This window comes from Chelonia mydas, chromosome 5 (genome assembly GCF_015237465.2).
Source record: "Chelonia mydas isolate rCheMyd1 chromosome 5, rCheMyd1.pri.v2, whole genome shotgun sequence".
In the NCBI taxonomy this organism is placed as follows: Eukaryota; Metazoa; Chordata; order Testudines; family Cheloniidae; genus Chelonia; species Chelonia mydas.
In genome coordinates, this window is record NC_051245.2 from 36,702,655 (window position 1) to 36,716,265 (window position 13,611).

At 37.3% G+C, this 13,611-nt stretch overlaps 1 protein-coding gene across 4 annotated transcripts in view; it reads right to left on the reverse strand.

Moving 5' to 3' along the window:
* The window catches only part of PDE4D (phosphodiesterase 4D), a 1,166,661-nt gene that overhangs the window by 218,761 nt on the left and 934,289 nt on the right, over positions 1-13,611 (reverse strand). The window contains exon 1 of one of the 4 annotated variants that reach the window (XM_027828484.3): positions 10,787-11,104. The exons of the other annotated variants lie outside the window; for them this stretch is intronic. Within the exon in view, the coding sequence (XP_027684285.1) occupies positions 10,787-10,851 (65 nt within the window). The 5' untranslated portion in view covers positions 10,852-11,104. Of the gene's footprint in view, positions 1-10,786; positions 11,105-13,611 lie in introns of those variants that run through there. 4 annotated transcript variants of the gene reach the window in all.

Genomic DNA, 13,611 nt, shown 5'->3' on the forward strand with positions numbered 1-13,611 from the left:
TTATTATATCATCCATGAATCGATTAGGACTTTAATGTATTATAAAAAAGGTGGTCTCCTACAAATGTGGTACTTCATGTTCAGTCATTTACACTATGGTATCAATGGAGGATACATACCCTTATTCAGCTTTTCACCTAAAACAATAAAGAATTATTAACTTCTGTCTGATAACACAAGTGATATGAACAATTTTCAAAACTGGGAAATATGCAATCATATAAAAATGAAGTTAGAAATTATTAGTGTTCGTGCAAACATGTACACTACATTGACATATACTGATATCAAGCATATGAGCTAACAATACAGTGAAAGGAAGGAGCTGTTAATAAGACAAATTATTTCAAAGCCATTCTCCCCTAATGTGCACACACTGTATTTGTAAATAGTTTTCTCTTATGTTAATTATCTAGTAAATTATAAGCTAATATAATGCACTTTAAAATGAAATTTGTACAAGAAACTACTCCTAGCAGGCAACCTCCCTAAAATACTGCTCCAAAGTATCCCCAAAGTACTAAATAAAATTCTGATCCTAATCAATGTTTTTTTGTTGATGCCTTGCATAGTGTCTTAAAGACCGGCTTCACTATACTTTTATAAGATACAATTATTTTATAGCATCCTATGTGTGCTAGGTGCTCTAAGGGTATGTCTACACTGTAATCAGAAGTGTGATTGTAGCATGTGTTGACATACGAGAGCTAGCTTTAATCTAGCTAGTGCAAGTACCAACAGTAGTGAAGCCACGGACTTCAGCGCGGGCTAGCCACCTGAGTAAATAACCAGGGTCCCAGGCAAGCTTGCACAGCGTGTAGTGAATCCCATGCTACCACAGCTTCATTGTAGTTTGGGTATGACTACATATGCTGCAATTACACCTCCAATTGCAGAGACATACCTAGGAGGACACCAAAAGACATGGTCCCTGCCCAACGAACTTACAATCTAAATTTACAATGAACGAGAAAGAATTTGTATACTTCGAAGTACACTTAGTGCCACTGGGGAGAGACCTGGAGAATTGAAAAGAAGAATCCAGTGTGCATGGATGACAGTAAAAAGGTGACAGGAGTACTGAGGCACTAGCAATTAAGTAAAAAACCAAAAGGAAAAGTGTATGGTGCATGTGTTTGTCACTGCCCATTCTGTGATCTGGAAATGGTGGCGCTTGATGAAGAAAAGAAGAGACACCTACATATATCATACAAGAAGATCTGGATGACCTTGTAAAATGGAGTAATAGAAATGGGATGATATTTAATAGTGCAAAGTATTTAATGATATTTAAACTTAATAGTGCAAAGTTGCGGGCACCTCCAACCCTGTGTAAAAGTTAATAGGAATTGAGAACTGAAGTGACAATAAATGAAGATGATAAGCATTAGGGAGTAGATGGGGTTAGGAAGGATGGGAGTAGCAGTAATACAAGTATGTGGTTATTCAGGCTTGGTCTACACTACAGACATATGCATCCGATGAAGTGAGCTGTAGCTCACGAAAGCTTATGCTCAAATAAATTGGTTAGTCTCTAAGGTGCCACAAGTACTCCTTTTCTATATAATCATGTCGCTCAGGGTATGGAAAATCATAGTTATATTGACCTACCCCCGCTCCCTGCCCCATGTAGACAGCGCTATGTTGATGGGAGGGCTTCTTTCATCGACATAGCTTCTGCCTCTTGGGGAGGTGGAGTACCTACACCGATGAGAGACGTTTTCCTGTTGGCATAGGTGGCATCTTCACTAAACACTACAGTGGCGCAGCTGCATTGGTATAGCTGTGCTGCTGCGGCACTAAATGTGTAGCCAAGCCTTCAATTTAAGGCATTTGAACATCTTTGGTGGTTTTTAAGTATGGAAAAACGAAAGAGATCAAGTTAAAAATTGTGAAAATAATTATCTCATTGCAGGTATTATAGAAGTAAGTTTTCACAAGAGACTTAAATGAGGAGAGGAGAGCATCAGACATCTGTCAAGCAGAATATTCCAAAAGTCTTTATAAGAGGAAGGTGCAAAGTAAGATTTAATTGCAGGTGGTAATGGCTCAATGGGAGGAAGAAGTAAAAGTTTTGGCTCAGAGGAGCAGTATGAGTAACCCATAATTGTGGAAAGTGCTCAGAGATGAGGCAATGACTGCTGGAGTAGAATAAGCAGGAAAATGGGTAAGTAGATATGAAGTCAGGGAAATAGGGGGATGAAGAGATACTTGGAAGTCTCGAATGGCAATGCGGGAATGCCTCAGTGATGCCGTATGCTTAGCAATAGTTAAGAAGTGTTTGTAGTGCTACAGTTTGGCATATGCCTTGGAAAAGTTTCTTATAAGTACTTTTTTTGGAATTGAACTTACAAAAGATCTTACAAAAGCAAAAACATTTCAAATATTGTTATTACAGCATCTAAGCAGATAGTGAGAGATGAAGACATTCATCCTTATGACTTCACCAATCACAACACACAAAAGTGTGCAGGAATCCAGCTGTAAATTGTGCAGCTTATAAACACCCCAATGCACACTATTACACACAAAAGCTTGAACTACAAGGCTATATAACCACTAAGAAGTTCTGATGGAATCAGAGTAACCATGAACATGGAGGATGAGTAGTTTGTTATGTCATCAAAACTCGGAGATGTTTGTACAGTGACTTTCATAGTTTTCCTGTGTAGCTTATGTGTTACAAAAACTCTCAGAACAAAATCTTTGTTGCCTCCTCAACAGTAGCTGAGTTATGTTTATGATAATGAAGGTTTTTCTTGTACCTTAGCTAAGTTTCATTGCTTTAAAAAGTTGGTGATTTTAAAAAGTTTAACCTTAACTTGTATTTTCCTGGTTTTCTAATGTTTGGGTATTTTGAACAACATTGTTCTCTTCTTTTCCCCCTTTAAATTACTGATACTTTCTCAACATTAACTTCAGCCGATACAAACTTTTTTTTCCTGACAATTTTCTGATTTTTAAAGTTATGAAGGAAACATCCTCATACTTCTAAATAGGAAGCTATTTATTCTCCGTCATTATATTACATTATATAGTAGATGTGCTATTTAGCATATCTTGACCTTATATTTAGTAGAACTATACCAATTTCTGCAAAAATATGGCTGAAGTCTTAAAAAAACTTCAACCCAGGTGGTTCAGTTACAGTTGTGATGGGAGGGAAAATTCTATATATCTGTGGAGTGGGTGTGAGGATGAATTTGTGTGTGAAGTCCAGCTTGTGTTTGCAGGGAAAAATTGGAAGTAGACTGTTGTGGGCTCTGGGCGAATTGTGTTTTTGTGTTTGCACATGCTGGGGAAAGAAGGTTCTGTGTGTTTGAACAGGTTGAAGTGAAGTGCTTAGGAGGATTGCGTTTCTATGTATGCTGGAGAAACAGTTGTTCCAGAATACTGAAACAGTATTATCAGTGTCATGAAGAATTTCCTGAACTTTGTCAGATCATGAAGAAGTTCCAAATTCTGATCAAATGACTAGTGATTAGCTTGAAAACTAACATTTAACATCTAGCCCTATTTGCTAGATCTCATCAAGTATTCCTAGATTACAAGGCCAGAAGGGGCCATTGTAATCATCTAGTCTGACCTCCTGTACAACACAGGCCATAGAACTTCCCCAAAATAATTCCTAGAGCAGATATTTTAGAAAAACATCCCATCTTGATTTAAAAATTATCCATAACAGAGAATTAATCACAACTCTTGGTAAATTGTTCCAATGGTTGCCTACTCTCACCATTAAAAACTTAGGTCTTATTTCCAGTCTGAATTTGTCTAGCTTCAGCAACTTCCAGCCATTGGATCATGTTAAACTTTTCTTTGCTAGATTGAAGAGCTCATTATTAAGTATTTGTTCCCCAAGTAGATATTTATAGACTATAATCAAGTTACCCCTTAACCTTCTCTAAATAAAACAAATTTGAAGATTTTAGACCAGTTGTTTTTTAAATAGGATTTGACTAGAAGTTAGAAAAAAAATAATGTATTTTAAACCACCTGTATTTCATCATTTCCATCTCAATGTTAATTGATTCATGTTCAATTTTTTTTAAAAGTCTTCCCTGGCCAAAAACAGTACATACAAACTTTCAAGCCCAGTGGGCCTTTGAGGTATTTAGAATATAGGGTGGAGAAAAGGGAGACCAAAGTGTAAAAATGGGCCTCACAACAGAAATCAGTGCAATTTTAAACTATGGTGAGACTGTTGTCTCTCCATATCTCCTCAGAAAGAAATAGGATCTAAAAAAACCCAACAACCACCACCCCACCACGTCTTTACAATAAATTCTAACACTAAATGTGCCTTGGTAAGTTCTGAGTAGAAGCTACATTACAACACAGAGCTTTACAGTTTGATTTTAATAACAGCTTTTTGTTGCATGCTAGTTTAGCTACAGTTGAAGTAACTCAAGCAATCAAACTTCACAGACTTATCAACAGTTCAACGGCACTCTTAAATCTTTCCAGTTGAAATAGTGCTAGTCTGTTAGTGTTGTCTTGAGTACTCTCACACTGTCAGCAAGTAATAATTCATGGCCTGCTCTTGCAGCCTTTAGTCATGTGAGTATTCTTACCAACTTCAATTATTCAAGCAAAAAAGTCCGAAGGCTCAGGCCCACAGACATGAAATACCATACAATATATTATTTTTCTGTGGATAAGAGGATTTCTGTCTCTACTGTTGTCAATTTGGCACCTTTTAGGAGCATAAAATACATTTAATTAAAAAACACAAAAAGGGTATTTTAAGTAACTAAGCTGACTCAAATAGGTATAAGTTCCAACACAGCAGAAATGAAGTGGGAAGAACAAACTTCCGATGTAGGTTTGCAAGGTATATATAGGATAGCATGGGATAGTTGATTTTCTCACTTTGTTAGACTTCCATAATGTGTGAGAAAAATATCAAATTTCTATGTTATTAGATACAAAACATAACTCCTTCAGGAAATGGCACAAAATAAAAACATTGATGGCATCTTCTCAGGAATTAAGTAAACCCCAATTAACTGTTAAATATGCCAATAGCTTTTTCAACAGCAAGAAATCATACTAATGTTACAGCAAAACTGTTAAATCATCTTTATTCTCAAAATAATCAGTTGCTGTTTTGTGTGTACCATCATATATGGATTATCTCAGTAGAGAATTTCTAGCTTCTAAGAGGACAATCTATAACCTGAGAGTACTGAATCTACTTGCATGCTTGTGATTGACCACAGCAGTCAGAGGTATACATAAGACCTGATTTTTTCCTCATTTACATTAGTTTTACACTGGTCCAATATCCTGGATTTCAGTGAAGTTACTCCTGATTCACACCAGCATGAGAGGAGAATCAACCCCATTGACATCCATGGAATTAATCCCGATTTATTCCAGTGTGACAGGAGAATCAACTCTTTTGTCCTTTCAGAAGACTTCTGTTTATAAGTCCCTGTAGAGGGGGTAATTTTCACTTTCCTCCTTCCAAACCAAACATGCATGCTGACTCTGCAATAATCTAACCACCAGATGGCATAATGGCTTCCTTTACATGACTAGAGAGGCTATTCTAACTTTCTCGCTAACCCCTCTATTTCAAAAGGTACCATTATCCTTCCTCTTTTCACATCAGTTGTTCACTTTTCAAAGAAAAAAGAGACCACCTTGTGATAGCATCTGAGGGGTGAATTGCAGCAAAATGACACAAAAACTCAGTTAATAAGGTAAACTATAATTGCATGTAATGAAAATGAAACAAGCATTTTCTGAGATAACAGTTTTCCATCGGAAATGCTGATTTGAATAACTTGAAATGTTCTATGGGAACATGTAGCTTTTGTCAAAACATCCAATAGAGACCATGCAAACAGACAGGCTGGTCAGCTCCTGACTTGTTTCCAGGAGCTGGTCAGTTGGCTGTTCAGTGGCCTGGCTCCCTGGGCTCTCAAGCTACTTGACTGTTCAACTAATAGGTGGTGGGGCTTTTGGGCTAGCCAGCTTCTGGGCTATATGGCTCCCTGGCTCTGCTCTCTGGTGAGCTGGCTCCCAGATTCCGCATTTCCAAATGAAACAAAGTTGGAAATGCACAATTTTCATCAGAATGGAAACTCTGGTCCCCAAATAACGATCTCTGCTTACCAATAATAAATAACTAAGTCATCATGATTACATAGCTCACTTAAAGTGCATCTATTTCTGATTTAACCAAGAATTTACTTCACAGTGAATTGCTCTTTTATACCGGTATTTCTCCTCGTGAATACAAATGTCATGCCAATGTTATTTCATTCAAAAGCTGATATCATGCAGCAGCTATAGGCTCTTCTGCTGAAACACCAGTATCCTTTGTGAAGTTAGGAATGAGAGGCAGTCTTAAGTGATGTCAAATTTTTTTTTTTTTACTGCAAAACAAACAACTACTTCTTCTCATTTTTTCTCATGAAAAACAATGATCTGTTTCCATTACAGAATAATAGAATCATACAAATGTCAGGCTGGAAGAAACCTCAAGAAGTCATTAAGTCCAGCCCCCTGAGCAGAGGCAGGACCAAGTAAACCTAGACCATCCCTGACAGTTGTTTGTCCAACCTTTTCTTAAAAACCTCCAATGATGGGGATTCTACAACTTCCCTTGGAAGCCTGTTCCAGAGCTTAAGTACTCTTACAGTTAGAAAGTTTTTCCTAATGTCTGACTTCAATCTCCGTTGCTGCAGGTAAAGCCCATCACTTCTTGTCTTCCCTTCAGATGACATGGAGAACAATTGATCACTGTCCTCTTTATAAGAGCCCTCAACATATTTGAAGATTGTTATCTGGTCCCCCCTCAGTCTTCTTTCCCCAAAACTAAACATGCGCAGTTTTGTTTTGTTTTGAAATATCTTCTCACCGGCCAGGTTTTCTAAATTTTTATCATTTTTGTTGCTCTCCTCTGGACTCTCTCTAATGTGTACATATCTCTCCTAAAGTGTGGAGCTCTGATTGGACACAGTATTCCAGCTCAGGTTCTGACAAGTACAGAGGGACAATTACCTCCTGTAGTACACCCCCGAATGATATTAGCCTTTTTTTCTTTTTGGAACTGCATCATGTTGTTCACTCATGTTCATAAGTGTTCCACTATAACCCCCAGATCCTTTTCAACAATACTACAACATAGCCAGTTTTTCCCATTTTGTAGTTGTGCATTTGATTTTTCCCTCCAAAGACTAGGTTTTTTTGCATTTGTCTTTATTACATTTCATCTTGTTGATTTCACACCAACTCTCCAATTTACCCAAGGGCATTCTGAATTCTAATCCTGTCCCCCAAAGTGCTTACAACCCCTCCCATCTTGGTGCAATCCAAACATTTTATAATCATACTTTCCATTCCATTATCCATGTCATTAATGAAAATATTAAGCAGTACCAGACCCAGAACTGACCCCTGTAGAACACTACTGGATAGCAGACTGATAGCAAACCACTGATAAACTATACTCCTTGAGTCTTTCAACCAGTTGTGCATCCACCTTATAGTAATTTCATCTAGTCTGAATTTCCCTGCTTTGCTTATGAGAACGCCACGTGGAACTGTGCCAAAAGCCTTATTAAAATCAAGATATATCATATCTACTGCTTCCCCCATATCCATTAGGCCAATAACCCTGTCAAAGAAGGAAAGTAGGTGGGTTTGGCATGATTTGTTCTTGTCAAATCCATGCTGGCTATTTCTTATAATACCGTTATTCTCCAGGGGGTTACAAATTGATTGTTTAATCATTTCTTCTACTATCTTTCCAGGTATTACAGTTAGGCTGAATGGTTTATAATTCGCTGAGTCCTTTTTGTTCCCTTTTTTTTGAAAGATAGGTACTGTTTTGCCCTTATCTAGTCTTCTGAAATCTCATCTGTCCTCCATGAGTTCTCAAAGATAATTGCTAGTGGTTCCGAGATTGGTTCAGATGGTTCTTTAAGCAACTTAGCATGAATTTCAGCAGCCCCTGCTGACTTGAATACATCAGATTTACCTTCTTTAACCTGTTCCTTTTGTTTCTGCTTGCGTTCCTTCCCCTTTATTGTTAATATTAATTGTGTTGAGTATCTGGTCACCATTAACCTTTTTAGTGAAGACTGAAGCCTTCTTGATGTCATTAGATAGTTGCTCTCATTTCGCACTAAGTAGAGGACCTACACTTTCCTTCATCTTTCTCTTGCTGTTAACATATGGAAAGAACCTCTTCCGATTGCCTTTCATGTCCCTTTCTAGGTGTAACTCATTTTTTGCCTTAGCATTTCTGATTTTGTCCCTATATTTTTCTGTACTCCTCTTTAGCAATTCCTTTTTGATTTTCAGATCATTAAAGAGCTCCTTTAGATTCCTAGGTTAGAAGGGACCATTGTGATCATCTAATCTGACCTCCTGTATATAAAAGGCCATATAACTTCTTCAAAGTAATTCTTAGATCATATCTTTTAGAAAAACATCCAATCTTGATTTAAAAATTGTCAGTGATGGAGAATCTACCATGACCCTTGGTAAATTGTTCCAATGGCTAATTACTCTCAGCGTTAAAAATTTACACCTTATCTGCAGACCGAATTTGTCTAGATTCAACTTTCATCAACATCCTGGTTTGAAATGACGACACTGGATAAAAATTTCAAAGGTGCCTAAGTGACTTATGAGTCTAAAGTGCCTAAATGATTTAGGATTATAAATCATCTAGGCTCTTTTGACAATTTTATTCACTGATCCCAACGCTCCCCTACGGAAGTTAGTTCTGTGTTGGGGCTAGAGCATTCCAGGAGTTTTCACTTGTGCAATTTTCCTGTCAATTCTTTCATAAGAGATAGGGTTTGTCCCCTCACAGAAGTGACAAGGGTTTGGTTCAACTTTCAAACCACTAGAGACCAGGGCAAGCCCCACAGATCCATGCTTCCAAGGATTCCCCTGCTAACCACTTCCTCTGCACGAGGGATGACTCCAAATTGCCAGGAAATGATGGATCTCAGTGCACATCAATTCAATATTCACAATTAGCAGGAAATATATTCCGTCCCACCAGATCAGTATATTCATTCAGGTGTGCTACAGTGACAGGGGGCCAAACAATGAGACAAAAAGATAGATTAGAGAGACAGAACATCAAGCTGTCATGTCAGAGACCTTGTAGGGTATGCACCCATCAGCATGAAAGATATTTTTGTGAGAAAGAAGAGCAGTAAAAATGGTATCTCTGAATAACCTCTCCACTTCTAAGTAAGATATTTAGTGTAGTTGCATATTGTTTTCTTATGTACAAGCTAAGACATTCATATACTGTCTCACTGATTTAGAGGCTATATACTGAGATTGATTATATATTTTTTTAGCTCAGTTGAGGCCTCTAGGACATTATTGCTTCACCATTTTACACAATATTGTACAAAGTATAGATCTATCTATCTATAGATCACTGCAATTCTTATTTTTATTACATTTAAAACAAAAATAAAAAAATCAATACCTGGGGCTACATCTTGCAGTCCTTATTCAGGCAAAATTATCCCTGACATCAGTGAGGGTTTTGTTTGAGAAAGCTCTGAGGATTGCATAGTGTGGTCAATAGTTTGAGATTGTTAACACTATTCCATTTTATCTTGTTTTAATACAAGATAGCTAGAAACAATTAGTTACCACTTATTATCACTCTCACCTGTACTGTATGGATTGGAGTGATTCAATCAAAAAGCTTGTAGAGTTATGGCAAAAACAAAACTTTTATAAGCTCAAGATCAACTATGTCAACTTGACAGGTTTGGCAACTAAAGACGTATCTAATTAGTATTACACATCTCAGTGAAAGCACCTAGGAAATACACTGCTTAATTCTAAGCAACAATTGTGATTTTTCAGAAATAGAAAAAAATCCTTTTAAAAAATAGTATAGAATTTTACTTTAATGGTCCAAAACACCATAGTTTACTACAGCGTCAGTGCAGGTTTCTGAACCATTACCCTAAAATACTGTAGGTTTTTTATATCCATAATAAGGTATGATATAGGTAGGAGATTTAGAAAAAGGTAGGAAATTCACTAACAATCTAAATTTGTTTATTTGTATAGCTACGAGAAAATTTGCCCTTCCTGTGTTAATCAAGCTCCACAAAGTTCACTCAGTTTAGTAATGAGAATAATTAAACAACAGATAATACAACCTTGACAATTACCAGACGATAAATTTAGCAAGAAAACAAAACACACTGTATTGACTGCTAATTTAGTCAACTTTCACTTTTCTGAGTGGAGGAAAAATGCATAATCCATAATGCAGCGCAGAATCTCACTTTATGTCACTGTAGCTGCTGTCTGTCTTTTCTGTGGACAGTCATCCATGAGCAATAAGTCTATTAGTGAAACAGAAACCATTAACTGTGTATATGTATCCAAAAATAGCCAGTGAAAACTACAATTTTCATTTTACCTATGAGACTACAAATCTGCAAGTTTGATTTCAGCAACTAAAGTTATAATTCTGATCAAGTGTCACATATTAAAAAGTGTCTCAAGTGAATTAAACTGATTAGTAAATGTGACTAATTGATAATCTGCATTCCTTATTCAATATTAGGAACACACTGTTGTACAAGGAGGAGCACACTAATTTTTTTTTTTTTGCTATTAACTATTCAATTAAACTTAACAGCTGAGCATTTCTAGTAACCATGCAAGATCTGTCAAAACACCATTAAATACAGCCACTTTTTCAGTGTGTTTGTGTGAGAGAATGGGGGGTGGGGGAATGACAGCATCAGGAAAAGAAAATCCCAAAACACATTACCAAATTGTATCTGCAGTCCTTAAGGAGCTGGTAGATCGGGATCTTGGCTTCATAACAATACTCATTTTGAAAAATTCCCCAAGTATTTTTAGCAGTGAAACTTCAGTTGCCCTTATAAAGCTCACACTCCACGTATTCCATTTCAAAGTGAGATTTGTATAAAAAAAAAAATCCTCTGAAATCCTCCTCCCGTAATAATCCAAGCTCCAAAGGAGGAGTTGCAATTCACAGGAACTCTTTCCTTTTTCACACTGAATTTACTCCAGGACTAGCCTGTTCAGAAGTGACAGTGCTTGTCTCTTCTGTCTCCTATTGCCTGGGGAGGAACAGTATTTTGAATCTATTCTCCATCTCGGTCACATGGGAACCAAGGCAGCTGAAAGAGACTCTTGAGCTCTTTCTCACAGTCTTATAACAACAGGTTTAAAGGTCAATCACATTCAAAAATTAGCAATTGTAAAAGGAAAATAATGAATGTAAGGTATTTCCAGGGAAGTTCCCTTTTCAGAAGTGCTAGATGAGTTCATCCCAATGGAGTAAAGGAAAAGGAACAAAGCTTTTTGCACCTCACGTTCACCAGATGTCTTATCAGTGAATAGAAAAGGAGTACTTGTGGCACCTTAGAGACTAACAAATTTATTTGAGCCTAAGCTTTGGTGAGCTACAGCTTATACTCAAATAAATTTGTTAGTCTCTGGTAAGGTGCCACAAGTACTCCTTTTCTTTTTGCGAATACAGACTAACGCGGCTGCTACTCTGAAACCTGTCATTATCAGTGAATATAATTCTTCCCCTCCCCTTCCCCTATGTCCTCTGCCTCTCCTAGATTTGTGAATGAGAAGCATTATTAACCTCACAAAGCAGAACATATTCTTTGAGGGACAAGCGACCTCTCTGTGAAAACAATGCAGGGAAATTAAAGAAAAATAAAATTCTTCATTGATTGTTAAAGTTTCTGTCACACACAAACATACTGCTATAAATCACTGAAGTACAAAAATGCCATATATCAGGTGCCATATTATGAAGTCCTTTTTACTAAAATGCAGAGAGCTGCTTGTCCTGCTACAGCAGAGACTAACAGCATCTCCATTACAAACAGCTAAGCTTTTTATTTTTAACTTCTAGCCAAAATCTTAGCATACAAGCTTCCAGCCCAAGAGCAAATTCCCTTTTGGAAATCTTAATTTAAGTTGGTTTGTCAGTTTCACAGTTAGTGGACGCAAAAAAAAGTACATTTTGTCTGCTTACTGTTTTTAAACATATACCTTTAGTTAAAAAAGAACAGAACTGTGTTTGTGTGATTTAAATGAAGTTTTGCAAGTGTACTGTAAACCAATCTGCAGTGGAATTTCTTTTTAAATTGAAAGAGCCAAGTTATTACTCGACAAGTGGTTACATGCATCGTAACAATTCCTTTACACAATGTTTTCAAGGACAGAGAGCATACTATTTTGATGATGGAACAGCTGTGTGAATAACTGAGAATAAACAAATATTTTATTAGTAAACTTTTGTGAAATTTGAATATATTCAGGAATGACCCATCTACTTCTATAAGCCACATGGATGGTGGAAACAATGTGCTACATAGTTCATTCAAAATATGTAATAAAATTCATCAAGTGAAATATTGAACTATCGCTCGATGATAGTATGCAATGTTCTGTTGATACTAATGAATCTTTGCATATTACCATTGTCACAGATCCATAATGTGCATTGTAGAGTACAGAGCATTGTCAGGAAAGATCCTGACGGGCCAGCAGGCTTGCACTAGTTATCTGCATATAAATTGTTCCCTGACAGCAGAAAGAATTTTAATGAGAGTTCATGCCAAGCATTCTGTTCTTCATGCTTTCAGGGCTGCATCTTTCAAATCACACTTACTGGCAGATACAGGAGCTAAAAGAGCCTGTGGAATCATGTAAGATAGTTCCAAAGAGCGGAGGACCAGAAAAGATTTTGCTGATAACTGTAGCTTAAAATGAGAAGGGTCCAGCATCCACAGACCTTTAATAATAGCTGGATCTGCCAGTCAACACACCACACTTCTTCGATAGTATATTTAGATGTGCCAGGACTTGCTGAACCTTGCTCCATCTTGAATGAAAGTGGGATGGATTCAAATAAAGACAGAATGGGTGTGAAATGGGAATGCTGGACTGTTATGGAATATCTAGACATTTTTAATTTTTATATTTTACTTAACCTGGTTATGTACCTTATTATTAAACTTAAGTGCCAACACTCTCCCACACCACACTTAAATAACAATCAGTCAGAAACTCATAAAGATTATCAAATCATGCATTAGTAGGGCTTTGGACTAAATGGCCTCAAAGTACCATACCTGAATGACATTCAAGCACTAAAAATATCACAGTGTCAGACAACAGAGATCTCAGGATGGTTAGATCTCAAAGACACATCAATGAAAATGCTGCCTCTGTCTATATGAGGTACCTCCAGTTCAACTGGGTATTTATTAGGCACCCACAGGCAGAACACTGTAGTGCAACTGCATCCCAGCGAGTCAAATGATCAAGACCATGCCTCAGGCACCATTCTGGTCCAGCAGAGATCTGGGACTCCAGTAACAAAGGAGGGGGTGGGGTAGAATGTGAAGCCCTCCAGGGAATGCTGTTATCTGTATTGTATTCAGAGGTTGCCCAAGGACAAGTTAAAGAAAACGTGTGGAGGCGGAGAGAGGTGAAGTGCAGAGAGCAAAGCTAAACTATGAAAGAACATAATTTTTTAGCTAGGGGTTGGGAACTTTGCAAGCCTGGTGGTCTTTTCTGGATGCAAGAAACGAGCAGTGATTG